The 27356-nt window shown below is 36.7% G+C and overlaps 1 protein-coding gene across 3 annotated transcripts in view; it reads right to left on the bottom strand.

Annotated features, from left to right (window-relative positions):
* Positions 1-27356, bottom strand: part of Pkia (protein kinase inhibitor, alpha) — a 78763-nt gene that overhangs the window by 14978 nt on the left and 36429 nt on the right. The window contains exon 1 of one of the 3 annotated variants that reach the window (XM_006530056.1): positions 1282-1384. The exons of the other annotated variants lie outside the window; for them this stretch is intronic. Coding sequence (XP_006530119.1) covers positions 1282-1380 — 99 coding nt within the window. The 5' untranslated portion in view covers positions 1381-1384. Of the gene's footprint in view, positions 1-1281; positions 1385-27356 lie in introns of those variants that run through there. 3 annotated transcript variants of the gene reach the window in all.

The following is a 27356-nucleotide window of genomic DNA, read 5'->3' as shown; positions in this document are numbered from 1 at the left end:
GCACTATTCCTGTAGAAGTCTCTCCTGTTAAATATTTTTGTATCAATTTATTAGATTTATGTGTAGATTATACATCTAAAGTAAATTGTAAACTAAACATTAGGTATTTCATCATAGTTCTCACCTTAATAATAATTATTAGCTATTAATAGAAAATTAATCTTTAAAAAGTTCTTTATTTGGATAAACAAATTTATGATAAAAGAAAATAGCATACAGATAGCACAAGATAAACATATGCAAAGCAGAAGAAATGTAATTCCATTTATGGAGAAAATACATAGCTGGTTTGAATTCTACGCATGTCTTTCCATTATTATTTTTATTATTATTCTTAGGTTCTCCAAAGTGCATGTTTTCCCATACAAAATGCCTTCCCTCATCCAAATCAAGTATTTAGGCATGGGTCTCTTTCAGCTACCAAAGATCCAGAGATGTCTTTTACAAAACAAACAAACAAACAAACAAACAAACAAAAACAACAAAAAATACATTATCACCTCATGGAGAACAAACTTTTGCTATGAAATCCTGTAGAATTGTTGTTGAAAGTTATAACTAACATATCGAGAGACAGGAAGGAAAGAAGGAAGGAAGAATGGAAGCACCATCAAATAAATTCCAGCAGCTGACAGAGGCTTAGCAGAGGACCAATTAGCATTTATTTATTCTAACTGTACAAAATAAAGAGAAAACCCTTGGAAAATATAGTAATAATGGACTTTGTTTCCTACTTGTGTTGCTATATTTAGAATTTTCTAGACATTAATGATAATTTATTGTATATAGGCATAGAATATGGTACATTTCTGAACCCAGTTATGCAAATATATAGTTATATTAATTAAGGTCTGGAGTGGGGGAGGGAAGATATTTTACTCTTAAATATTGAGCTACCAAATAATAGATTACATTTTAAATTTTAAATTTAAAAAATAATATTTAATATAATTAGGTCAGCACTTATGAAAAAGCACTAATCATGCTCTGTGCCCTGGAGCAAGCCCCTCCCTCTGTCCCCTGGAGCAAGCCCCTCCCTCTGTCCCCTGGAGCAAGCCCCTCCCTCTCACTGTGAAGGAAGGGATCAGGGCTGTCCTCAGGAGACATTAAATGGAAGGGGACTTTCTGACAACATGAGTTGTTTGGGGACTTTCTTACTTAATGTCTTTTAGTTCTTCTAATATCACAGTGCAACTATTCACAGACAGAAATCAGACTTTCCTCTAGCAGAAATTACAGATTTAGTTACGTTTCAGGAACCTCATAACCGCATGTACTTACGCCTCCTATCTTAAATCGAAGCTTTCCACATCGGTGTATCCTAGAAGAAGCTGAGCCTATGAAGCTGCGAAGATGGTTTTTATAGTGACTTTGAGTCATGAGCCAAATGGTGACTGAAGAACATGCTAATTTTACTTCTGTAAATGGGACACATGAAATGGGAGTCGCACACTTGGAAGGGAGGATAGAGAGACTGCCTCCAACGCACAGAGGATTCTAGAGTGAACAATCCAATTTTAAAAATGAAGTCTAAATGTCAGAAACAGAAAAAATTACCTTGTTCCACTCTCAAATTCAGTGACAAAAATTCTCAAATGTTAAAATAATGAAATCCTGTGCAATTCCCAGTGTGTTCAGTACTCAGTACACATTGGTGTTTTCTGTCTAAGATTTCCCTGCACTAAGAACAGTGGTCAAGAACTTCAATGAGCTTTCATTTATGTGAAACAAATCTGCTAACATTTACCATGTGAAAAAATGAAAGAACTGGCCAAATATAAGTATTTATTAATTCTCTGAAATATACCAATAAACCTAATATATATTTACATAAACACTTGTTTTGTAAAGGAAATATGTTTTTAAAAGAAAAAGGAAATGATGACAGAAATTTTGTATAGTTTTACATTCGTAACTCTGGCTTTTATAAATGTCTGGCTTAATCAGGGACATCTGGCTTCTCAAATCTGCACCTGCACTAGATCTGTTGCAATCTGTTGCTTCCATTGCGCTATGTGAGGAAAACCTGTCCTCATAACGATTTTTCTTTTAGGTTTACAACAGTGAAGAGAACTTTAATAGCCTTTTCAGGTATTTGTAAAGTTGTTTTTTTCTTTTTTTACAATGTGGACTGTAAAAGCATAAGAAAATGCTTTCCACCCCCATTTGCTAATGTCTCTAACATCTGTCTTGTGTCATGAGTGGCTCTTTTGTTCTTGCATGCACACACACAATACTGAGCATCACTCTTTTGGCATATATTTGTTCACTGGGCATTGAGTCAGGTAAATTTTTCAACTAGTTACATTTTCTAGTATACAACCTAATTAGTTTTTTTTTTTTTTTTTTTTTGAGCCAGATATGGCATTTTCCAAAACGTATCTTTTTCATTTGGAAGCTTGGATGTTGCAGTCACAAATCCCATTATTCACTTTAAAGAAAACCTTTGCAAAACACCCGGGCACAAACAACCCGAGTTTGTTTTCTATAGAGATTATTAGGAATGGTGATCCTTCAGTCTACAATGTGACTGAGCAGGTGCTCAGGTATTTACCAAGAAGAGTAACTACACAGTTAGTTAGTTAGTTAGTTAGGTAGTTAGTTAGTTAGTAAAAAACTAACTCTGTAGTTTTTCTTTTGTTTCTTAAACCATATTTAGATCTTCTTATCTCATTTTTACAGGTAATCTTGATAGATACCTTAGAGGGGGAATATCAGGTCCTCTTACATTAATTTCTTAAATTCTCTTTTCTCTAGCAACACATGAACAGTTATCCATGAATACCTTCTTTAGTGTGCTCCCACTTACAACAAGATTTCAACAATAGCCTCAGCAACAGGAAGCTCTGGTCAATTCATAGCAGTCTGAATTAAGTTCTTTTTATTTTTAGATTCTTATGTTTTATCAAATATTTTGAACTAATGTTGAAAATGAATATACATGGCTTATAGGCTCAACACATATGAGCACACCTCAGTCAGGTAAAGGGAGAAATGACAAGAGCAAGAATGTATTATTGATGGAGAATCTTTCAGCAAGATGGACAGTTCTTGTCTCAGCTCCACCCATGGGAAAGAAGTCATCTCACAAATAGCTTGTTTTCAATGTCTTTTGTAAAATAGCATTGGCTGCTTCCAGTGATTTATTTTGTACTCATGTTAGAGATTTCTATATCATTTTTTCAATATTTCATATATATATTTCATGATTAATCCCTGTAAGAGTACTGCTGAGATGGTTAATTAGCAGTAGAAATACTATCTATAGGTAGTGCACTTCAAATGAAGAAACAGAAGCAGAGGGGTTAACTGACTCACTAATATTTTACACAGTCAGTAGAAACACTGACATAAGAACGGAAGCCTAGGTTTACCCACTTCAAACACATAACAGCTTTGAGAGTCCAAGATTAGCAATGATCTTCCTTACGTGAATCTTTCTAAATGATTGTCTTATTTCCTTCCCCAGCTCTGTATTATTTTAAGGACTACAGATACTTTTAAAATGGATACCTTCCCATTAAACTAACGTGTTTCCCTGTATGTATTTCTGATAAACATTTAGCTTTCAAAAATCAGGGGTCAGAAAGATGGTTCACTGTTTCAGGGCAGTTGTCAGCAAGCCAGCTCTCTCACCTGAGGTGCATTCCTGAGTTCCATGTGGTGGAGGGAGAGAAACTATTTTACAAGCCATCCTCTGACATTCATGTGTATATGAACTCATACAATAAATAAGAAAATGATAAAATATTGTTTTAAAAATAAAAATGTAGGTTATGAAACATTTAGAAAATTAATTTATTATTTACTTTTCCATCTTTAAAATCACAAGAGGAGTAAAATAAGATCAAATTTATTGGATGGGTCCAATGTGTAATGATAGGCATAAGATAATAAATTAGTTATGAAGTTTATGAAGTTGAGTGCTTTGGGGATATTTAAAAGTTGAAAAGGCACACCACATTCACCAGCGAGTGTACAAGGATAATTTAAATGTCTTAATGGCTTTATCAATATAGTATTTATATGATGAAGTAACAGGTTCATGTTATTATGTTACATAATTAGTAGGGATATTTTTAATACTATTTTACTTTAGGACATGTTAAGCTAAGTTTATTTCATTTTATATTTAGAGCTTGTCTTCAATATTTCTTTATACATATGTAGCCATTTCCATACTATATTGAGACAGTATTTCACAAACTGATCATCTATTTAAATCATTACAGAATGTGACTTTTCAATCATATCATATGTCCTCTTTGATTTCTATGTTTGGTCCATAAAACCTTCTTACTCCAAACCCTACATAGTCTAAATATGTATGGTCTAAGCATTTTGGATGTGCTTTATAATCAGGATTCGTTGTCAGGAAGGTGGTTTAGCTTTAAGTGACTAAAAACATAATTAACAGTAACTGTGATTTTGACAGGGATCTATGAGAAAATTAAATAATGCCTGAAAAATGGTTCCAAAATATAAACAAAACACGCAAAAGTGAGAAAATGTTTAATAATTTCAACACTAATATTAATGTGGTTCATCTAATGGGGTGCCTGTTGGTTCTCGTGTAGAGTTGGTTAGTCTTAGTTACGGTTACTATTGCAGTGATGAAACACTATGACCAAAAAGCAAGTTGGTGATGAAATGGTTTATTTGGCTTACACTTCCACATTGTAGTCCATCATTGAAGAAAGTCAAGACAGGAGCTCAAACACGGCAGGAAGAGGAAGCAGGAGTTGGTGCAGAGGCCATTAAGGGGTAGTGCTTACTGGCTTGTTCCACATGATATGTTCAGCCTGCTTTCTTTTAGAATCAGCCCAGGGTGGCCTTATATAAAATAGGCTGAACTAGCCTCTATAAGCCAGCAAAAATAATGCCCTACAGGATTGCCTATAGCCCAATGTTTTGGAGGCATTTCTCAGTCTCAACTTCTCCCTACCCAGTGATTAGCTTGTTTTAAGTTGGCATGGAACTAGCCAGCACAATTACCTATAAATGATATTTGCTGTATTTGGTACATGCTTATAACATGTTGTTTGGAATGTCCAAAAGTCAAATTGTCTGTGACTAAGAAAGGTTTGAAAAAGATACAAGAAAAGAAAAAGAAAAAATGAAGGATGATTAGAGTCAAGCAGTAAAGATTAATTTGTAGAGAATTTAACTGAAAGAGAACTGAAGACAGAGAGGAACTCAATATGTTAGTTCATGCAAATATGATGCTTATGACATTTATATGTTTTGAATTATTATAACTAACTAAAGACATACTTTGTCTTCCAAATGTTGCTGCTGCTTCCGTTAAAGAATTTTAGTCTGTTCTTGAGAAAAATGCTTCAACAGATGCCTGCTCTCAAGAACTAGACCTGTCTCTATCAGTCGGCCCTAGGTCAAGCTGCCGGGCCCCGAGATTTAAAGAGCAGGGTACACTGAGAAGCAGCGTCTGCTACAGAGGACATGATCAGTATCTGCCATAGTGGGATGTTTGAAATTGCTGGCTCTGGAATGAGAAACTTGTACTGTGTCTGGAGTTTTAGCTAGGATAAATAAGCAGATGGCAATATTTGGTAAATGGGAAAGGAACAGCAGTTTTAAGTCTAAGAATGGCATGCCATGACATCACAATGCTACATCTTTTCTTTTCTGAATGAGTGGAAATGCATTAACTAAAACCACATACAGTTCACACATCAATATGAGCTCTCCTGCTGCAAGCGAACACTTTTTGTGATATCTGAATATTCCAGTTAAAATTGTGCTTATACATCTTAATGTGCCTTTTTTTCAGCCAAAACTAACACTTTCTATGACTGTGTTTAGCATATTTTAAATATGTGTGTAATCCCTGCCAACTATGTGCTTTGCAGAGGCTGCTTTGCATACAGTGTGATGATCACCCCTCATCACTCAAGACATCGATGAATTGCTCCACTTCACTGTATATTTGAATATTACTGTTTCCATAATACTTTTATTAATGACAAATGAACATAATATAAATAGTCCTTCTTTTTCTATATACTAGCCTTTCTGAACTCTAGTTCCTTTTCTAAGTGTGAAAGAAAGAGAAGAGGATTTGCTGAAGAATAGTAGAATTATCTAAACAACTTAAAATTAACAGGATATTACAAATAAATAAAAAAGCATTAATGTGGCCCTTGAGAATGTATCCACTATATAAGATTCTGATATGTAAATCAAAAGAATCGCTGTTGCTCTCTCTGTCTAACCTTTCTGTCTCTCTTCCCCCTCCGTTCCTTCTTCCTACAGGATTAGCTGTAGTCAGCTCAGCTGTTCTGTGACTACAACATAGCAGAAGGTGATCCTGAACTCATCCTGTCCCTGCCTTTACCTCCCAGGTGCTGGGATTGCAGGTGTGTGCCCAGTCCAAAAGATACTTTTACATGAGAGATTTCACTCAACAAAGTACTTAAAAGGTAAGGTTAAAATTATCATATTACTAATATAAGAAGATTTATATTGAGAAGAGAAACAATTAACAAATTAAACATGAACTTTATTTAACTGGAAATTGACTGGACAATGATGTTTCACACATTGTCTGTCACAATCACTTGACTATATATCTACATACTGTTTGCAGTCCTGGTGATTGAACATAAGGTTTTGTACATGTGAGGTCTGAAGTCTATTACTGATCTATACCCATAGGACTTCTTTTTGGTATTTATTTTGAGTCAGGAATTCAGTGAATTGTCTAGGATGGACTTGCATACTTTTGGTAGACTGCAGCCCTTGAATTTACAATTCTTCTGCCTCTGTCTCTCCTATCTGTCTGTCTGTCTATCTATCTATCTATCTATCTATCTATCTATCTATCTATCTATCTATCTATCTATCTATCTATCTATCATCATTCCTTATTGATTTACTTGAGAAGTGTGGAAAGAACAAGAACATGCATATTATCACCATGATCATATGGTGGTCAGATGGCAACTTTCAGGAATTTAGGTTCCAGGGACTGAACTCAGACTGCCTGGTTTGGGAGCAAGCCTTTTATCTACTGAGCTATCAGGAAGAGCCCAAGCATCTCTTATAGCTGCATTATAAGACTGCGTGACAAACTTGGCTTTATTGTGTATATTGAGCATCTTATTTTCAAGGGATCTTTGAAGAAACTTTTAGGATAGACATACATGCAAATTCTGGGACATCTTCTCCTCTACTTCCATGTTAATGCCAACAACAGATATTTCTTTGCAATGGAAGTTGAAATGTTTTGTACTGTACTGATTAATGTATAATTAGATATTCATTTTTGAAGCCACATTAAATTTCTGTTTCCTTCTCTCCCTCTGCCTGTTTCCTCTGCTGCGCAGCTTACTGCCTTTCACTCTCAGGACATTTACTGGTATGAGTTTCTGTACTTAGTACTGTACAGCAGCTCAGCCATCAAACACCAGGCTGAATTACTTACAGAAAGGAAAAGTTTTATATATTTTAAAGATGGAGATAGTATTTCTGGAGTGAATTTTACAAGAAAGAACAGTTTAAAAAACTGGTGATAGCTAAGGTTGGCAGATTACATCATCCCTCCAAAAGTGGCAAAAGGGGCAAGTTATAGAGGACGGGACCTGCCTTGTCCCTGAGTACAGTGGCAACGAGTAGTTCTTGCTGTTTAGTTTATGTCATGTTCAGTGGATGACAGGTCACAGGCTTAAGTGTTATTATTGCTTGTGTATCATTTGGTACTGGGTAAAATAATTAAGTAGTCTGGCTTCAGCTTTTATGCCTCCAAAATATGGGTTCCCAGACTAAGGAAATATTTCAAATATTTTCTTGTTCTAACAATCTCTGACCTTAGCCTCCATGTGCTCTTTATAAAGGCCATGCTTTCACAAAATAATGCATTCTTCTCAAAGCCTTTGGAGGAAGGGTAAGTTATATTTAGAAGGCCCATTTGGCATGCTGGGTATTCTTATGTCTTACTGCTATTTATAACCATGTAGGACAACAGATTTGTTTTAACTAATAACTGTCCAGGCTTCAGGGAATTGAACAAGTTGTTTGTTATCTATTTCAAGTCTTGATTTAAGAATATATGGTACGCTGGAGATATGTGTACTATGTGTGTGTGTGTGTGTGTGTGTGTGTGTGTGTGTGTGTGTATGCATGCATGCCACACATTAAAATCTTGCTGATTTCTTAATATTTTATATATTATATATATGCATACAGATCCCCACTAATCCCCACCCCCCCACACACACATTAAATACCTTCTGGTTTCTGAATGGTTTCATGGCCGGATGCTATACACAATTCCAAAACTCCCAATTCTGTTCAGAAATACAGTTTTATCACTTGACAGACATGTTTAACTTGAGTTTTTCTGAGTGTGGATTCCTAATAATTTGTTTCCCTTCTCAATTTTAGGTCAACAAACTCCAATTTGAAAGTCAATAAATCTTTACCAATTCTACAAGTATTTACTTTATTCTTATGAATCTTCTTGGATTTATTGTAATAGAGATAACTTCACCATTCCATAGATGATTGACAAATTAAAGGCAAAACAAAATGAGAATACCATTAGGGAAAAAACATAAAGCTTTATGTAATAATGCCAGAATTATAAGATGTTAACAAGCGATGAGCTGGCCCACACCAGACCTAGAAGTCACTATCAATAGTCCAACTATCCTAATGTCCAGAGGAGTTTTTGGATGAAATTAGGGATTTATTGTTGCTGGCAATTTTTTTAAAATATCAAATGAATAAAAAAAATTTGAATGAAAGTAAAAAGTGGCATGTTTTCCAAACAGTGAGAGGAAGTTCCCAACACCAGGCCCCATCTATCATAAATACTTCAGTACTTCCTGTGAATATAGAACAAAATAAAACCATGGCACTCAGAATGCTCATGGGACTCATTGACACAGTGCCATGATGCAACCCACAGCGTCTTTCAAGGGTTGTCACTTAATCCAATCACACCCTTCACATCAAAAAGTTCACCTCAGGATGCAGATGCAGGAACACTTTCCTGCAAACTATCTTTAATCTGGAAACCTTTTATTTGGGGAGAGGGATTCTTGACAGTAGCCTGACCTTGAACACTTTCAGGATCACAGTTCAGTTTTGATTGTAGAATTCAGTTAGAATTTTTCAATGAGTGGATTCAGAAAATGTCATACTGTGAAACTACATTGTATCTAAGACATCTGAGCACACAATCCTGGCAAATCTTTTATTGTATTTTATTGTATTTTGACATTAAGTTTAATGTCCCTAATAATTCTACTTGCCTTTATCACTATAAAGTTATTTGTTTTTTCATCATTTTTGTTCTTTTATATAAATATAAGAATAACTAACTACATTACTTAGCTCAGTATAGACTTAAACTTTCATGAAAGGTGACTTAAGTTTGGCATCACTTATTTTGAGACCTGCCTGGATTATAACTTATCTTGAATACAATTGTATAATAATTGTACACAATTTATCTTTCATACAAATACTTCAGTGTTGCCAATATGGTTTGATATTTATCAATCACTGAGATCTTCTATTTCTCTTGGAACAAGAGTATATTCTAGAATCATTTTACACTTTCTTTTATCTGTCTCTGAATCACTCATTTCCTTAAAGATCCCTGATTCTTGCAAATGAAAAGCTGTTTTAGAGACTAGGACTGGGATATTATGTGTGGTCACTGCTGCTGGGAAGAAGCTGCCAGACTCTCTTACTAACAGATCTTTTGAGATTATGCATGTGTGTGTGTATATATATATATATATATATATATATATATATATATATATATTCTTATACATATACGTATCACATATGGTTATTCCCACATATTTTGTGTTTATTCCTCCTCAATTTACATTGAAAATAAAATTCACTTTAATATTCATTGATGTACAACACCATGCAGTTCACTGTAGGTTATTTTTTAATTTTCACACTTTACTCCTCAGGTAGAGAGAAACACTGATTACCACAGTCCCCACTATCCTTAATTCTTGAATCAATAATTATATAAGCAAATTTTTACTCTGGCCACTCTCTCTTAAATACAAATGTCTCTTCATCTTGCCAAAGACTATGAGTATCTATTAAGTGTTGCCCACTGTGGTGACTTTCATATGTGATGCTTTCATCTCTCTCAAATGTCCTTACCATCTGCCCTAGTTACCTAAATATTTAATACTCAATAGCTTAAAAAATACATAGTGCTACTTGGCTGGGATCTACTTTCTGATTTGACTTACATAATTACTAGCCACGAGTGCTTGAGATGGTATCTGTGCCCATTCATATTTTATGCTCTTCCCTTTTGCTATAAATCATTTTTTGATCTTCAATGAAGGCCACTGGCCAACTGTATCAGTCATATACATTATACAGTGCCCATGTTGCCCATGTCTGTAAGCCCATATAGTTCAATGTTTAAAATACATGGTTTAACCATTTGTACCTTTTGTTTGAGATATAAGTTCACACTTCTAATCTAACCAAGCAATGGATTTCTAGAAGTGTCAATAATGTACAAATATATCTTTAGTTTCTCAAAATTTCTTATCCCAAATGTCTTCACAAAATAAAATGCAAATGCTTTCTGAAATCTAATTTGTTGGAACCTTACAGATTTTCTAGTTTTCAGCCAAAGCAAGTGCAAAGGTCATAATGTTGAAAAAAAATTCCAGAGTTTGAGGAATAAATTATGTTTGAGGAAGCAGGAAGCAGTATGAAATAAATTTGGAGACTGAGGTTAGAGAAATACTGAATGAGGCCATACACATCATAAAAAAGTGTAAAATTGTATTTTAACTCTAAAGAGAGGCAGCTTTTGAACAATGATGTCACCAGTTTTCATTTTTCTACAGATTATTGTGGATCTTCCATTAGTGACAGAGCACAAGATAAGTATGGGAGCAAGAGAGGAAGGTAGGCAATCATGGAAGATACTGCCTATTGCTCTAAGTGAGCAATGATGGGCTGTGCTTCAATAAAACTAGTGAGAGTAAGGTGGGTTCAGGCTAGCTGGTGATCTTAGAGTCTTTCCAAGTTGATAAACCACATGTAGGCACTTTGAATTAGTGACATGTTAGGGACAAATCCAAAGGTTTTGGTTTCAGTAATTGGATTAGTGGCAGAAAGGGGAAACATCAGCAGGTGTGGTGGTATGTGCTTTTAATCCCAGAAACCCTGGAGGCTGAGGCAGGAGGATTGTAAGTTAAAGGCCAACTTAGCTAAGTAAGTAGGACCCTATTTCAAAACATTCATCAGGTTTCCTCAGCCTTCCTAATGCAGACCCTTTATACAGTTCCTCATGGTGTGGTCACTCACCAACTCCAAAATTATTTTCATTGTTACTCCATAACTGTAATTTTGCTGCTGTTATAAAATCATAATGTAAATATCTGTCCTTTCCAATGGTCTTAGGTAACCACTATGAAAGGGTTGTTTGACCCCAAATGGAGTCACGACCCACAGGTTGAGAACCATTGCACTACAAAAGAAGGATGAAAAGGTAAAATGCATAATATGTCTGTTAACCTTGATGTAAGTGATGTGCAGAGCAGAGACACAGTCGAAAATGTTTATGAGTCTGAGATATGGTGAGCAGCTAAATCTGGAAAGATGAATTCACTATCCATAAGCATCTTCACTTTAATGTAATGAAATCATAGTAAAATAAAACATGAAGAGTGAGTGAAGATAGAGAACTGTGTTCCAGAAACGCACTTTAGAGAAGTTTACCTCTAGCCTGAGGAATAGTGTTCTTTCTAGCGACAGTCTGTAATGGGAGGAAAGGGTTTGAGATCTGGGATCCTGTTCCAATGGAAACAAAGGTGAAAGAGAGAGATACAACAGTGGCAGTCCCTGAAATGACAGAAGGTGGACTAAGTGCTGCCTTAGTGCTCCTTCTACAGATAAACTCCCCAGGAGGAGATTTGTTGTACTGGGGACAAAAGTCAAGAGAAAGACTAAGGAACAGCAGGCGAGGCCTTATAGGTGTTTCTGAACACTGGAAACTGACAATCATTATGACTTTTGCCTCATACCTTAAAATCTAAAATTTTTCTATGGGCTCATAGAATGGCTACTGTCTTACAAGCTCATATCTGATGGGGTATTTTTTCTGTAACCTTTTGATGTTTGTAAAATTGTGTAATCATTGCATTTAACGCAGACATTCCTATTAGCATGGCAATTTAATCCATTTTAGAAAAAAACTTTTTCATAATTTTAAATTAATAAAGCAATTTAAAAACAAAAAGACAAACAAAACAAAACAAAACAAAAACTCCCCACATGGGAATGAAATGATGACACTGAGTTATCTCACCAGATGACACAACCATGGAAATAGATAACTAAATAAAAATGTAAAGGATCAGAGGCTCATTCTGTGCCCAACTGGTCCTTGTGGACAGACCTTCAACTGGCCAAATAAAGGATGGGATTCTCATACCCTTCCTAACAGTCAATAAAATGTTGTGTAAATATCCCTGATACTTCTGCTAATATTTCCTTTGATTGTATTTCGAAATTAGATGGAGACCATGCCAAACACTATCCTTCCAACAAACTGTCTTTGGAACAGGACTTTTGCATTTTATGGTGGAAATGGTTTGTAGCTATTATAACATTAATTGTAATCTATTCAGCATTGTATTGTATGAACTTACCTGTGCTTTTAACTTCCTGTCTTTGTTTACAATCAATCCATAGTCAGACAGTGCTATGGCAACCTAATTCCATCAATGTGTGTTCCTTCAGTCGTCCCTTTCCTATCTACACTTGTTTGTTACACAAATGCACTGCATATATATGCACTTATGAGTTCTTTTAGATAGGCTTATTAGAGAGATGTAACAACCATCTAAGGCAATTACTGCATTCAACAGGAAGAAGATCAGGCCGCACCTAAATTCCCTAACAACAGTCAGGGTTACATCTTCAAAGATTGCTGCTCATGTCAACAAACAGAACCTTGTAGGCATGGAAGATCTTGATCAATGTCCTTGGCCACAAACCAGACATTTTCTTGGACCTGTCCTAGGTGGATATCAGAAGTATTTGTGGGTTTAGTTCCTCATCTGGTTCCTTAATGGCATTATGGTCTGAACTTTTGAGAAGGTGATGTTGCTGGAATTGGAAGACTTGTATACATCTGGGGATGGATCGTCATCTCCTGTTTTCCTGATCCCACTAGAAAAGAAGCACCTCCTTCAGATTTAGATTTCTATATGAAACATTTATAACATCTGGGCTTTGTTGAGGTCCATAAGTCAAAGATAATTCCTTGTGGTCAAAAGAATAGGATCTGTTATTTCCCTAGCCTGGGGTGATGAGTTCTCAGTCTACATTACTAAATTACAGAGGCCTCAGGAGCTACAATCACATACCACTTTACACCTGCGCACTTTCTTCTGTTATTCACAAAAGCATATTTTATCTTTCTTTTTTCTTTTCCATCTCTTTTTCTTTCAGATCCCGGTCAAAGCATAAATATGCACTCTGGGCTTTCTCACTCTTTCTTCCAAGATCTTATTATCTACAATGTAGTTCTTGTCCACAATGTGGCTGCTTGGAGGTCTCAATCGATGAGCTTATGAAATTTCTCAACTCCTAGCTCAGAGTTGTAGCTGTCTCTCTTCTTTTTCTTTCCTGTCCCTTTTTGTCAGCTGCTAAGGTTTATCCACTTGGACATGTGCAAACATAATTAAAATAAACTCTTGAAAAATACTGGATGGAGCCAAGGGCTCCAGAGTACTCTCCAGGCCTCAGAACCTCAGGATCACCTCTGGGTCACAATTGAGTGGAACACAACATCATCTCCAAAGAATCCTAGAGTCTTGTGTCAGCAGGAACAGGGACAAAGGAACCTCACACAACCAGAGGCCTGTATCTGTTCTGGTTGGGGCCAGCCCTGCCATCTTCCAGCTGAACCCAGTGGAGGCAGCCAAGGGCTCCAGAATACTCTCCACAACTCTCCATGCCACAGGACCCCTAGCATACCCAGGACCTCGTGACACGGGAGAGCACGTGGGTGACAGAAGCAACAGAGCTTCTTGGACAGGGTCCCTTTGGGCTTTCATCCTCACCCAGGAGGCAGAGCCCTGGGCACCTTCCTTGCCAGAGGAGAGTTAGCTTACAGGGAGGGCTCTGACACCAGGACTCAGGAGGTGGATCAAAGCTCCAGACTTCTGGATACCTGCCCTGTAAGAGGAGAGCTTGCCTGTAGAGAATGCTCTGACCACTGGGACTCAGGTGAGAGTTGGACTCCCAGGAGTGCTGACAGAGGCTAACAGAATCACCAGAGGAATAAGCTCCAACCAGAGACTACTAAAACATTAACACCAGAGATTACCAGATGGCAAAAGGCAAACGTAAGAATCTTACTAATAGAAACCAAGAACACTGGGCATCATCAAAACTCAGTAAACCCACCACAGTGAGTCCTGGATACACCAACACACCCAAAAAAGCAAGACTCAGATTTAAAATCATATCTCATGATGATGATAGAATATTTTAAGAAGGGCATTAATAACTCAAAGAAATATGGGAGAACACTGCTAAAAAGGTAGAAGGCCTTAAAGAATTACAGGAAAACACTGCTAAAAAGGTAGAAGGGCTTAAAGAGGAAACAAAAAAAAATCCCTTAAAGAATTACAGTAAAACAGAACCAAAGATGTGATGGAATTGAACAAAACCATCCAAGATCTAAAAAGTGAAGTAAAAACAATAAAAACAATCCCAAAAGGAGACAACTCTGGAGATAGAAACCCTAGGAAAGAAAACAGGAACCATAGATGTGAGTATCAGCAACAGAATACAAGAGACAGAAGAGAGAATCTCAGGTGCAGAAGATTCCATAGAAAACATGGACACAACAATCAAAGAAAATGCAAAATGCAAAAAGATCCTAAATCAAAACATAGAGGAAATCCAGGACACAATGAGAAGACCAAACCTATGGATAATAGGAGTAGATGAGAATGAAGATTTTTCAAATTAAAGGACCAGCAAATATCTTCAACAAAATTATAGAAGAAAACTTCCCAAACCTAAAGAAAGAGATGCCCATGAGAAGCCTAGAGAACTCCAAATAGACTGGACCAGAAAAGAAATTCCTCCTGACACATAATAATCAGAACAACAAATGCACTTAATAAAGACAGAATAGTAAAATCAGTGAGGGAAAAAGGTCAAGTAACATATAAAGTCAGGCCTATTAGAATTACTCCAGACTTCTCAACAGAGACTATGAAAGCCAAAAGATCCTGGACAGATGTTATACAGACACTAAGAGAACACAAATGCCAGCCCAGGCTACTATACCCAGCAAAACTCTCAATTACCTTAGATGGAATAAACAAAGTATTTCATGACAAAACAAAATTCACACAATATCTTTCCACGAATCAAGACTTTCAAAGGGTAATAATAAAGGGAAAACACCAACACAAAGATGGAAACTACACTCTAGAAAAAGCAGGAAAGTAATCCTTCAACAAACCTAAAAGAAGACAGCCATAAGAACAGAATCCCAACTTTAACAACAAAAGTGACATGAAGCAACAATTATTTTTCTTTAATTTCACTTAATGTCAATGGACTCAATTCCCCAATAAAAAGATATAGACTAACAGACTGGCTACACAAACAGGACCCAACATTTTGCTGCTTACAGGAAACCCACCTCAGGAACAAAGACAGACACTACCTCAGAGTAAAAGGCTGGAAAACAATTTTCCAAGCAAAAGGTCCAAAGAAACAAGCTGGAGTAGCCATTCTAATATCGAATAAAATTTACTTCCAACCCAAACTTATCAAAAAAGACAAGGAGGGGCACTTCATACTCATCAAAGGTAAAATCTACCAAGATGAACTCTCAATTCTGAATATCTATGCTCCAAATGCAAGGGCATCCACATTTATAAAAGTAACTATAGTAAAGCTCAAAGCACACATTGCACCTCACACAATAATAGTGGGAGACTTTAACACCCCACTCTCACCAATGGACACATCCTGGAAACAGAAACTAAACAGACACACATGGACACTAGCAGAAGTTATGAAACAAATGAATTTAACAGATATCTACAAAACATTTTATCCAAAAAATAAAAAGTAAAAAAAAAAATAAACCTTCTTCTCAGCACCTCATGGTACCTCCTCCAAAATTGACCATATAATCAGCCAGAAAACAGGCCTTAACAGATACAAAAATATTGAAATAATCCCATGCAATCTATCAGATCACCACAGACTAAGGCTTATCTTCAATAACAGCATAAATAATAAAAGCCAACATTCACATGGAAACTGAACAACACTCTATTCAATGATATCTTGGTCAAGGAAGAAATAAAGAAAGAAATTAAAGATTTTTTGGAGGTTAAAGAAAATGAAGCCACAACATACTCAAACTTATGCAACACGATGAAAGCAGACCTAAAAGGAAAACATATAGCTCTGAGTGCCTCCATAAAGAAACTAGAGAGAGCATACACAAGCAGCCTGACAGCACACCTAAAAGCTCTAGAATAAAAGAAAAAGATTCACCCAAGAGGAGTAGATGGCACAAAAAAAAAAAAAAAATTAAACTTAGGTCTGAAATCAACCAAGTGGAAACAAAGAGAACTATACAACGAATCAACCAAACCAGGAGCGAGTTCTTTGAGAAAATCAACAAGATAGATAAACCCTTAGCCAGACTAACTAGAGGGCACAGGGACAGTATCCTAATTAACAAAAGCAGAAATTAAAAAGGAGACATAACAGAACCTGAGGAAATCCAAAACACACATCCTACTACAAAGGGCTATACTCAACTAAACTGGAAAACCTGGATGAAATGAACAACTTCCTAATGATCTTAACAGTCCCATTTCCCCTAAAGAAATAGAAGCAGTCATTAATAGCCTCCCAAGCAAAAAAAAAGTCCAGGTCCAGATGGGTTTAGTTTAGAGTTCTATCAGACCTTCAAAGAAAACCTAATTCCAATTCTCCTCAAACTATTCCATAAAATAGAAACAGAAGGTACTCTACCCAATTCGTGCTATAAACCCAGAATTACTCTGATAATTAAACCACACAAAGATCAAACAAAGAAAGAGAACTTCAGAACAATTTCCCTTATGAATATCAATGCAAAAATACTCAACTAAATCCTCTCAAACCGAATCCAAGAACACATCAAAATGATCATACATCATGGCCAAGTAGGCTTCATCCCAGGGATGCAGGGATGGTTTAATATATGGAAATCCATCAACGTAATTCACTATATAATCAAACTCAAGACAAAAGCCACATGTTCATCTCAGTAGATGCTGAAAAAGTATTGACAATATCCAATACCTCTTCATGATAAAAGTATGGAAAGATCAGAAATTCAAGGCCCATACCTAAACATAATAAAAGCAATGTACAGCAAATCAATAGCCAACATCAAACTAAATGGAGAGAAACTTGAGGCAATCCCACTAAAATCAGGAAATAGACAAGGCTGTCAACTTTCTCCCTACCTATTCAACATAGTACTTGAAGTCCTAGCCAGAGCAATTCGACAACAAAAGGAGATCAAGGGAATACAAATTGGAAAGGAAGAAGTCAAAATATCACTATTTGAAGATGATATGATCGTATATGTGTGTGTGTGTGTGTGTGTGTGTGTGTGTGTGACCCTAAAAATTCCACCAGTGAACTCCTAAACCTGATAAACAACTTCAGTGCAGTAGCTGGATATAAAATTAACTCAAACAAATCAATGGCCTTTCTCTACACAAAAGATAAAGAGGATGAAAAAGAAATTAGGGAAGCAACATCCTTCACAATAGTCACAAAGAATATAAAATACCTTGGTGTGACTCTAACTAAGGAAGTGAAACATCTGTATGACGAGAACGTCAAGTCTCTGAAGAAAGAAATCAAAGAAGGTCTCAGAAGATGGAAAGATCTCCCATGTTCATGGATTGGCAGAATTAATATAGTAAAAATGGCTATCCTACCAAAAGCAATCTACAGATTCAATGCAATTCCCATCAAAATTCCAACTCAATTCTTCACTGAGTTCAAAAGGGCAATTTGCAAATTAATATGGAATAACAAAAAACCTAGGGTAGCAAAAACTATTCTCAACAATAAAAGAACCTCTGTGGGAATCACCATGCCTGACCTCAAGCTGTACTACAGATCAATTTTGACAAAAACCGCATGGTACTGGTAGAGTGACAGGCAGATAGATCAATGGAATAGAAGTGAAGACCCAGAAATGAACTCACAGACCCATGGTTACTTGATCTTTGACAAGGGTGTTAAAATCATCCAGTGGAAAAAAGACAGCATTTTCAACAAATGGTGCTGGCACAACTAGTAGTTATCATGTAGGAGAATGTGAATTGATCCATTATTTTTCTTTTTCCGGTTTTTTATTAGGTAATTTCTTCATTTACATTTCAAATGCTATCCCAAAAGTCCCCTATAACCTCCCCCCTCCCCTGCTCCCCTACCCACCCAATCCCACTTCTTGGCCCTGATGTTCCTCTGTACTGTGGCATATAAAGTTTGCAAAACCAAGGGTCCTCTCTTCCAAATGATGGCCAACTAGGCCATCTTCTGCTACATATGCAGCTAGAGACATGAGCTCTGGGGGTACTGGTTAGTTCATATTGTTGTTCTACCTATAGGGCTGCAGAACCCTTCAGCAGCTTGGGTACTTTCTCTAGCTCCTCCATTGGGGGCCCTGTGTTCCATCCAATAGATGACTGTGATCATCCACTTCTGTGTTTGTCAGGCACTAGCATAGCATCACAAGAGACAGCTATATCAGGGTTCTTTCAGCAAAATCTTGCTGGCTTATGCAATAGTGTCTGTGTGTGGTGGCTGATCATGGGGTGGATCCCCGGGTGTGGCAGTCTCTGGATGGTTCGTCCTTTTGTCTCAGCTCCAAAATTTGTCTCTATAACTCCTTCCATGGGTGTTTTGTTCCCAATTCTAAGAAGGGGCGAAGTGTTCACACTTTGGATTTCATTCTTCTTGAGTTTCATGGGTTTTGCCTATTGTATCTTGTGTATTCTAAGTTTCTGGGCTAATATCCACTTAGTATCAACTGAGGAATACCGAAGAGCTGAGAAGCACTTGAAAAAATGTTCAATATCCTTAATCATCAGGGAAATGCATATCAAAACAACCCTGAGATTCCACCTCACACCAGTGAGAATGGCTAGATCAAAAATTCAGGTGACATCAGATGCTAGCGAGGATGTGGAGAAAGAGGAACACTCCTCCATTGCTGGTGGGATTGCAAGTTTGTACAACCACTCTGGAAAGCAGTCTGGCAATTCGTCAGACAATTGGACATTGTACTACTGGAAGATCCAGCAATTTTTAATATACCCCAAAGATGTTCCAACTGGTAATAAGGACACATGCTCCACTATGATCATAGCAGCCTTATTTAATTAAAATAGTCAGAAGCTGGATTTTCCTCAACAGAGGAATGGATAGAGAAAAGTGGTACATTTGCACAGTGAAGCTACTGATTCAATGTGATAATATTTAGAGCTCTCTGTGTGAGGATGTACTGCAGGTTACATAAGGACATAGTGGTAAGATACTCATTCCCTCTGAGTGGCTTTCAGGGAATGATATCCCCACACAGAGAAAAGGATTAGGAGCACAGCAACAGCCGTAAAAGAACCACAGAAAAAGTTATCAGATATTTTTTCTTGTTTCTAGAACTATGAAAAAACACCATGTTACTTAAGCTAGATAGTTTGTGACATTTTTTTTTTTTTGGTAGCAATGCCAGACAACTAATGCAAAATGAATTGTCACTTACTTTGCAAAACCTGAAGCTGTATTGAAGACTATATCTATATGCACATGTGTGGTATATGTATTGCATATGTGTATATATAATACATAAACATGCATACTCACACATATATAACGTGTATTAGAGCACACTGACATAAATAATCATTATGTATTATTCAAAGTAGGGCCAAAATAATGATAAATTTTTCAGGATGATCGTAAGCACATGATTATCTCTACACAAGGAAATACTACAACATTGGTAGGAAGATAGACGTTAAAATGTATGAATTTAGAAATACAATATTCAAATAAAATTCTCAAGTATTACTGAAAAAAAAGAAAAGAAATACAATATTGGCTTTAAATGTATATAAGAATATTTAAAATATGATGGTAGGTCTGTGAAACCCATACAATGAAATAACTCATGCCCTTTATGTGACCAGGAACGCTCTCTTCTTAGTTGCTGGAAGAGGCTTAGGAACAACGTGGGACACTGAAAGAAGCTCTGTGGACACCACTCTAGTTCTTAACTGGGAAAATTTATTTTTGTTCTTATGTTTCAAAATTATATACCTTTCCAGAATTAAATATTATAAAAGACTGTTTTTAAAATTTTCTAGTAGCTAATATTGCTGGTAGGCTTTACTTTTGGAGATAATAATCTCTGCTCCTAAAGACTATACACATTCCCTTATAAACCTCTATTTGTAGACCATTTGCTTATAAAATCCTTTCATATGAGGAATTTAGTATCATAATGAAGCATCCTACTTTTCACATGTATCATCCTTACTTAAAGTGGTGCTATTCTTTTGACTGTCTGGAACTTTAAAAACATCAGGGAAATACAATTTCTGTTACCAAGGTAATATAGAGGGTGGAAGGGAGTGCTGGAGATGAACTCGAATTTGTGGACAAATGTATTCAGAGCAGAAGTGCTGCAGAGTTAATGCCTGACCTCAGACAATCCAAACACACTATTAGCAAGTGCATTGACTGCCGCCCACCAGCAAAAAAAAAAAAAAAAAAAAAAAGAAAGAAAGAAAACAGGGGACTGTGTTTTCATACCTTTTGAAATGAGTTTCAGTATGCTATCTTAGACCATTTGTATTTTTTCTTTTTTCTTTCTATTTTGCTTTGGTAACTACAACCTATGACACTTATATTCCTTTAATTAATTAAGAAACCTTTGTTTCTCTCCTGGGGCCACTGAAGGTAAGAACAACAGCCTACAAAAACATCTCTGTTGTGGTACTATAGCTGTTCAACTTATCAAAAAGAATGTAAGACAGAATTTAATTGATAATCATTTTAAAATTATCTTTAAGAGTACAATTATAAAATGCTTAAAATCATGTTTTTAGAAATAGTGTGGCCTAGAAGACTAATGTAGGGACATTCTGCTCACATTTCAATAACCTGGTTGTAAGCTTAATATAGGTCAACACATAAAACAAGTCAATGTGGAGAGCCTCAATAACATTTACCATCATAAGATGATGCCGGCTTTCACAGTGCCTTATGCCACCTAAACAAAGATCAAGCTGTGTGCACATGTGCAAGGAGTAAAAGTGCGCCAAGTCACTAGCCCATCCCCAGGACATGTATATGAGATCGTGGGTAAGCAACCATTCAGGCGTGGACACGCCACACAAGGGGGTATATAAGCAGCCCCTTTTCTGAGGCTCTTTGTCTTCCTCATCAATTTGTAATAAAGATTAGCTGCAGAAGGATCCTTGTGTCCCGTGTGCGTTCCTGTGGGTGAGAACAATAGCTTGGGACAAGTCAACACATAACACAACATTGGGCAGACACCCTTTCTGCCTTATTATCTTGTTTCATTCATTCTTGAAGCTATTTGTCATTTATGATGTGTCTTTGAAGTGCTAACTAGAGGTCACGTGTGATGCTAAACACTGACTCTTTAATTGCACATGAGAAAACATAGTCCTTGATATTGATGTCTTTGCTTTTATGACTCATAAAATAGGAAATATGAGTGCCCAAAATGCTCATCCCAAATTGCAAATAAAAAAGTAAACTATCATCCTGAATGAAGTAACTCAGACATAAAAGAACACATATGGTATGTACTCACTGATAAGTGGATATTAGCCCAAATGCTCAAAATATCCATGATACAACTCACAGACCAGATGAACCTTAAGAAGGAAGACCAAAGTGTGGATGTTTCAATCCTTAGAAGGAGGAACAAAATAATCCCAGGAGCTAGAGGGAAAGAGGGACCTGAGAGGGAGAGAGGAGAAAGGGGGAAAGGGGGGCAGGATCAGGTATGATAAGGGACAGGGGAGAAGTACAGAGGGTCAGGAAATTGAACAGAAATATGTAGTAGAGGGGGTTAAGGAAACTGTGGTAGCCACTAAAAAGTACCAGAAGCAAGAGGTTCCCAGGACCAAATGGGATGACATTAGTTGATACCCAATAAAGGGCAGATAGAACCTGTAGAGACATCTCCAGTAGATAGACATTGCCCTCAGTTGAGAAATAGGGCCACCCACCAATCTCAAAAATTTTAACCCAGAATTGTTGTTATCTAAAGGAAATTCAGGGACAAAAACTTGGAGCAGAAACTGAAGGAAAGGCCATCCAAAGACTGCCCACCTTGGGATCCATTCCAGGCACAGACACCAAACTCTGACCCTATTGCTGATGCCAAGATGTGTTTGCTGACAGGAGCCTGGTATAGCTGTCCTCTGAGAAGTTCTACCAGCACCTGACCAAAACAGATGCAGATACTCACAGCCAACCATTGGACTGAGCCTGGGGACCCCAATGGAAGAGTTAGGGGAAGGACTGACTCAGCTGAAGGGGATTGCACCAATATCAACTAACCAGACCAGAGCTCCCAGGGCCTAAACTACCAATCCAAAAGTACACATAGAGAGACCCATAGCTCCAGCTACATATGTAGGAGAGGACTGCTTTATCTGGCATCAATGGGAGGAGAGACCCTTGGTGCTGTGGAGACTTGATACCCCAGTGTGAGGGGATGGTAGAGCGATAAGGTAGGAATGGGTGGGCAGGTGGGGGAGCACCCCCATAGAGGCAAAGGGGGGGATGGGATGGAGGGTTGCAGAGGGGAAACCTGGACAACATTTGAATGCAAATAGATAAAACAACCAATAAAAAACCAAAGTAAATTGTGAGTGGGATTCTGACATACGTAAAACATGAAAAAAATAACTCAATGAATCGAGACCAAGACAGTTTCTAATCAGGTAGGAACATATGATCAGCATTTACATGAAAATAGTTTCTTTTCAACATGCTCCATCCTCCTTCCTGCCAACCTCACTTAGCATCAAAACAGCCTAGAGGTACCCCAGATAGAACCAAGTCAATTCCTTGTACACTCTGCTGGAACTACTCCTCACCTGATTTTATCAGGGTCCTTGATTTTGATAAGGAACTGGAGGGTCATAGAGACAACATTTGAAAATGACTTTGATCTTATGAGAGAAAATGGAACGGGTTAATCTACCATTCTGCATTTGCAGCCTCCTGAGATCCCTAAGTGCACATAGTAACAATGAGCTAAAACTGGGGGGAAATCATGCTATTATTGTATTTGCTTCTCTCCAAGGAACTCTCTGGTAAACAGTTCCATCTCCAGGGGAATTGAAAGCAAAGCCTCCTAGCATAACTCAGATACCCATCTTTCTATAAACGCTACTGAGGTGTCTGTACATGTGAGCTGATCACATGTTCCTACCTTATTGTAAACTGTCTTGGTCTCAATTCATTGAGTTATTTTTTTCTTAGAAATATTCTTCAGATTTCTACCAGAAATTTCCTCTTGGGGACATCAGGCCTGGATATGCAGGAAGCTGAAAAGAAGGTGTTAGTGAAATATTATCTGTACCTATAGATTTTATTTTTTTTATCTTCAATATCTTCTAATTTTAAAAAAGACTACTTTTTTGTTGTTGTTTTTTGTTTGTTTGTTTGTTTGTTTGTTTTTTGAGACAGGGTTTCTCAGTGTAGCCCTGGCTGTCCTGGAACTCACTCTGTAGAACAGGCTGGCCTCGAACTCAGAAATCCGCCTGCCTCTGCCTCCCAAGTGCTGGAATTAAAGACATGCACCACCACACCTGGCTAAAAAGATTACTTTTTATAAGTTTGAAATAAATACAATAAAGCCACAGATTACCTTTTGAAAAGTCAAGCCATGCAAAGTGTTTCTAGAAGGCCCAGTGTTGCTTGCTTGTGATTTAGGAAACAAAATGAGCAGAAAGGATTCAAGCTTTAAAATTTATTTTACTTACTTTGCTTCTACACTGAATTCCCATGTAGCATTCTTCATTTGTAATTTCAGAAGTTAGTTTTGTGAAATTTAATTATAAAATACGCATAAGAACCTATCTGCAGGCCATTTCACTGACACCCTTAATGCCCTTTCAAACTTTGTCACACATAAAGCTGCACGTGTGTAGATTTCTAAATAAGGTGGTGAAGACAGAATAAGTCCATTAACTATTAGTAACCAAGGCTGATGGATATTACAGTAAGCTCAAACAAATAAAACACGGTCTTGAGCTCAAGACTGAAAACTAATAATAGCAATTTCCTGGTGACTAATGGAGTAAGCTTCTTAAATTATAGTCACACCTGTTAGGTACCACCTGCCCACAAATGTCAAATCTCCATGAGCAGAAAACAAGTGACATTATTTCTACTTTGTTCTACCCATAGGTCATTCTCTGACACATAAAAAATGTTTGTTTGTAAATTCATGTTGGTTTTGATTTGAGGTTCGTATAATCTACAAAGACTGACATATCTTACAGCATCTCTTTGCAATAATGCCATTTATTGCTCTGTAAGAGGCACAAAAATATTAAGTCAAAAGGAGTTTGAGATTTCTTAGTTTGAATTCCCAGGAGCTGAATCTGAGATAAGACATCAGATGTGAATACTCTTTATGGAGTAGGTCATCTCACTAAAGAGTAAATTGAAAAAAAAAATTGAAGAAATTGGAGAAAGGGTCTGGAAGAAAGCAAAGAGAGTCATGGATCTGAATGAGTTACTCCTGTAGGTAGCTGTTAGTCCTTCAGAGGACTTCTGAGAGTCTTTGGAATATGACTCACTGTTATTCCAATACGTGGGGAAGAAAGCTTATAGGAATATATCTCAAATCACCTCTGTAATTGGTTTGAACCCACATTAGAAACATTAATTGCCAAGATTTCTGACCTCCCTTCAATTATGAATAACAATATGATACAATGAGTATGTATTGAAAGGTCACATGCTACAAGCTGTGGCATCAAAATGTTTTGTAACTGCCCTCAAGCCAGATGGATAATCTTACACCCTTTGAGACATATTCAAATATTGATGTATTATTTAAAAATCTCTCTAGTCAATCAAGTATAAAATCTCAACATCTTAATATTTTATAAAGTCATAAGGATCTTTGATAGATTCATTGTGAAGAGATGGGAAACAATATTTTAGTGGACCATTAATTCCTCATATTTAATATACAAGAGCTAACTCCCTGCCACATGTACCCATAACTTAGCTACTTAGCTTTATTATAGTAAGTATTTTAATTTTATGTATTGAAGACACAATTTAAATCAACAGTTGCAGAACAGATTATCGTGGAATGTACTAAACAGTCAAAGGTAGATTTTAATTCATGAAATTGCTATGAATCTGTAAAATATAAGGAATGCTAACAGCTTCTCTTATACATGCAGTCTTGCATAGTATGTGAAGTAGGAAGGAAGAATGAGTTTCCGAAGCCAAGAGAAGATAAATATATGATAGCAGAATAAATAAACAGACTTGGTACAGGACAGAAAAGAAGGTTAGGCATAAGAGGTATAACTAGTGTTCAGAATGGTATAAAAGAAGAGGACAAGGAAAAGACAACACTGGGTAAGGAATGGTGTGTACCCATGTGGTAAAGGTACTGACACTTAGTTCTCAAGAATATGATCATGCATTGGCTGGTTTTTAACTGGAACCATTAAGCTATACTAGATAAAATTTGGTTTATGTATTATGATCACTGTTCACTAAAGACTTGTGAACAATTTAGAAAGGTTATTGCTACTTTGAAAATTAATTTTGTAGCCCAATGGCATATTAATAAAAGTCAAATGAGGTCAAATTAGAAAACAAAACGATAAGTGACAATTTCTTCCATTCCTTCCACCTCCCTCCTCTTCCTCTCCTTCTTTGTTTCTCCTCTCTTTCTCCTTTCTTCCTTTACTCCCTCCCCTCTTCCTTTCTGCCTATCTGCCTGCCTTCCTTCCTTCTTCCTTTCCTTCTTTCTCTTTCTTTCCTTCTCTCTCTCTCTCTCTCTCTCTCTCTCTCTCTCTCTCTCTCTCTCTCTCTCCTTCCTTCCTTCCTTCCTTCTTCTCTTTCTTCACTTTCTTTTGGGGCAGGGGCTCTTTTATTCCAGGCTGGTCTCAAACTTTTTTTCAGGTAGCCAGGGGTGACTATATTTCCTTCTACCTCCCAAGTGCTGGGTTACAAATATGAAGTACTACACCTGATTTTATGTGGTTCTTGCTGACTCTTGATGACTAAGCTGAATACCTAGCCATTTTCTTCTTTTAAACAGTTCAAACACATTATGCCAACACTTATGGCTCATGTAGTTTCTGGTTTGAGATCTGTTGTCAATTGAATTGATAAAATGTGTAACTTCTGTGTTCTTTCTAAGTCTGTGGTATTTTCCCTCTAGAATTCTGCTCATCAGAATAACTATCATGCGATGTACCACTTGGGACTCACATTAGTACTTGGGTCTCTACTAATTATTCTGGCAATTTGAACATGCACTCTACTACTTCTTAAAGCTTTTTGTGTCTCATTTGCTTCTTTTTCACAAGTGTAGTGATACAAATTTTAGCACGTTTATATTGTTCCATGGGTTCTTTAGTTTTCAGTTGTGGTAAATTCTATTCTTTTGTTGTCAAATATGACAAATTGATAACATCATAACAACTTTACTCTTGATGTTCAATGAGTATTTTAATTTTTGTTATTATAATTTTATTTTTAATCATGTCTGTTGGGCTTTATTTTTGATAACTTCAATTTTTGCTTAAATTTTCTTTTTTCATGTATTTTAATAAATACATACCTATGTTAAACATTTATCAGTTTCATTGTTTAGAATCTGAATTACTTGGCCATCTCTATACTGTTCAGGTATATGGGATGTCCTGGTTTGGGGTATGATGAAGTATATTTTCAATAAGTTTTGAGTATTGCACAGCCCCATATTCAGCTTTATCTCCTCATAATTTTAGCAAGGTGTTACATTATAGTGAGTGAGCATTGAGTAAGAAAGAATATACAGATTTCTATTGAGTCCCATTGAAATCAACCTAAAATATTTGGTCAAGGAGTCACATTAACTGTCTTCATGGATGAGACATTCAGCTCACCCTTTGTCCTTGTAAGCACCTCTTTGAATGTAGTGGTGCCATACATAAACTTGACTTTTGTTCAAATGGAGCAAAAGTTAAGATTCTTAATAGGATTCC

This window comes from Mus musculus, chromosome 3, assembly GCF_000001635.26.
Source record: "Mus musculus strain C57BL/6J chromosome 3, GRCm38.p6 C57BL/6J".
Taxonomy (NCBI): Eukaryota; Metazoa; Chordata; class Mammalia; order Rodentia; family Muridae; genus Mus; species Mus musculus.
Note: the sequence above shows the minus strand (reverse complement) of the source record. Positions and strands in the feature narration are given on the sequence as shown.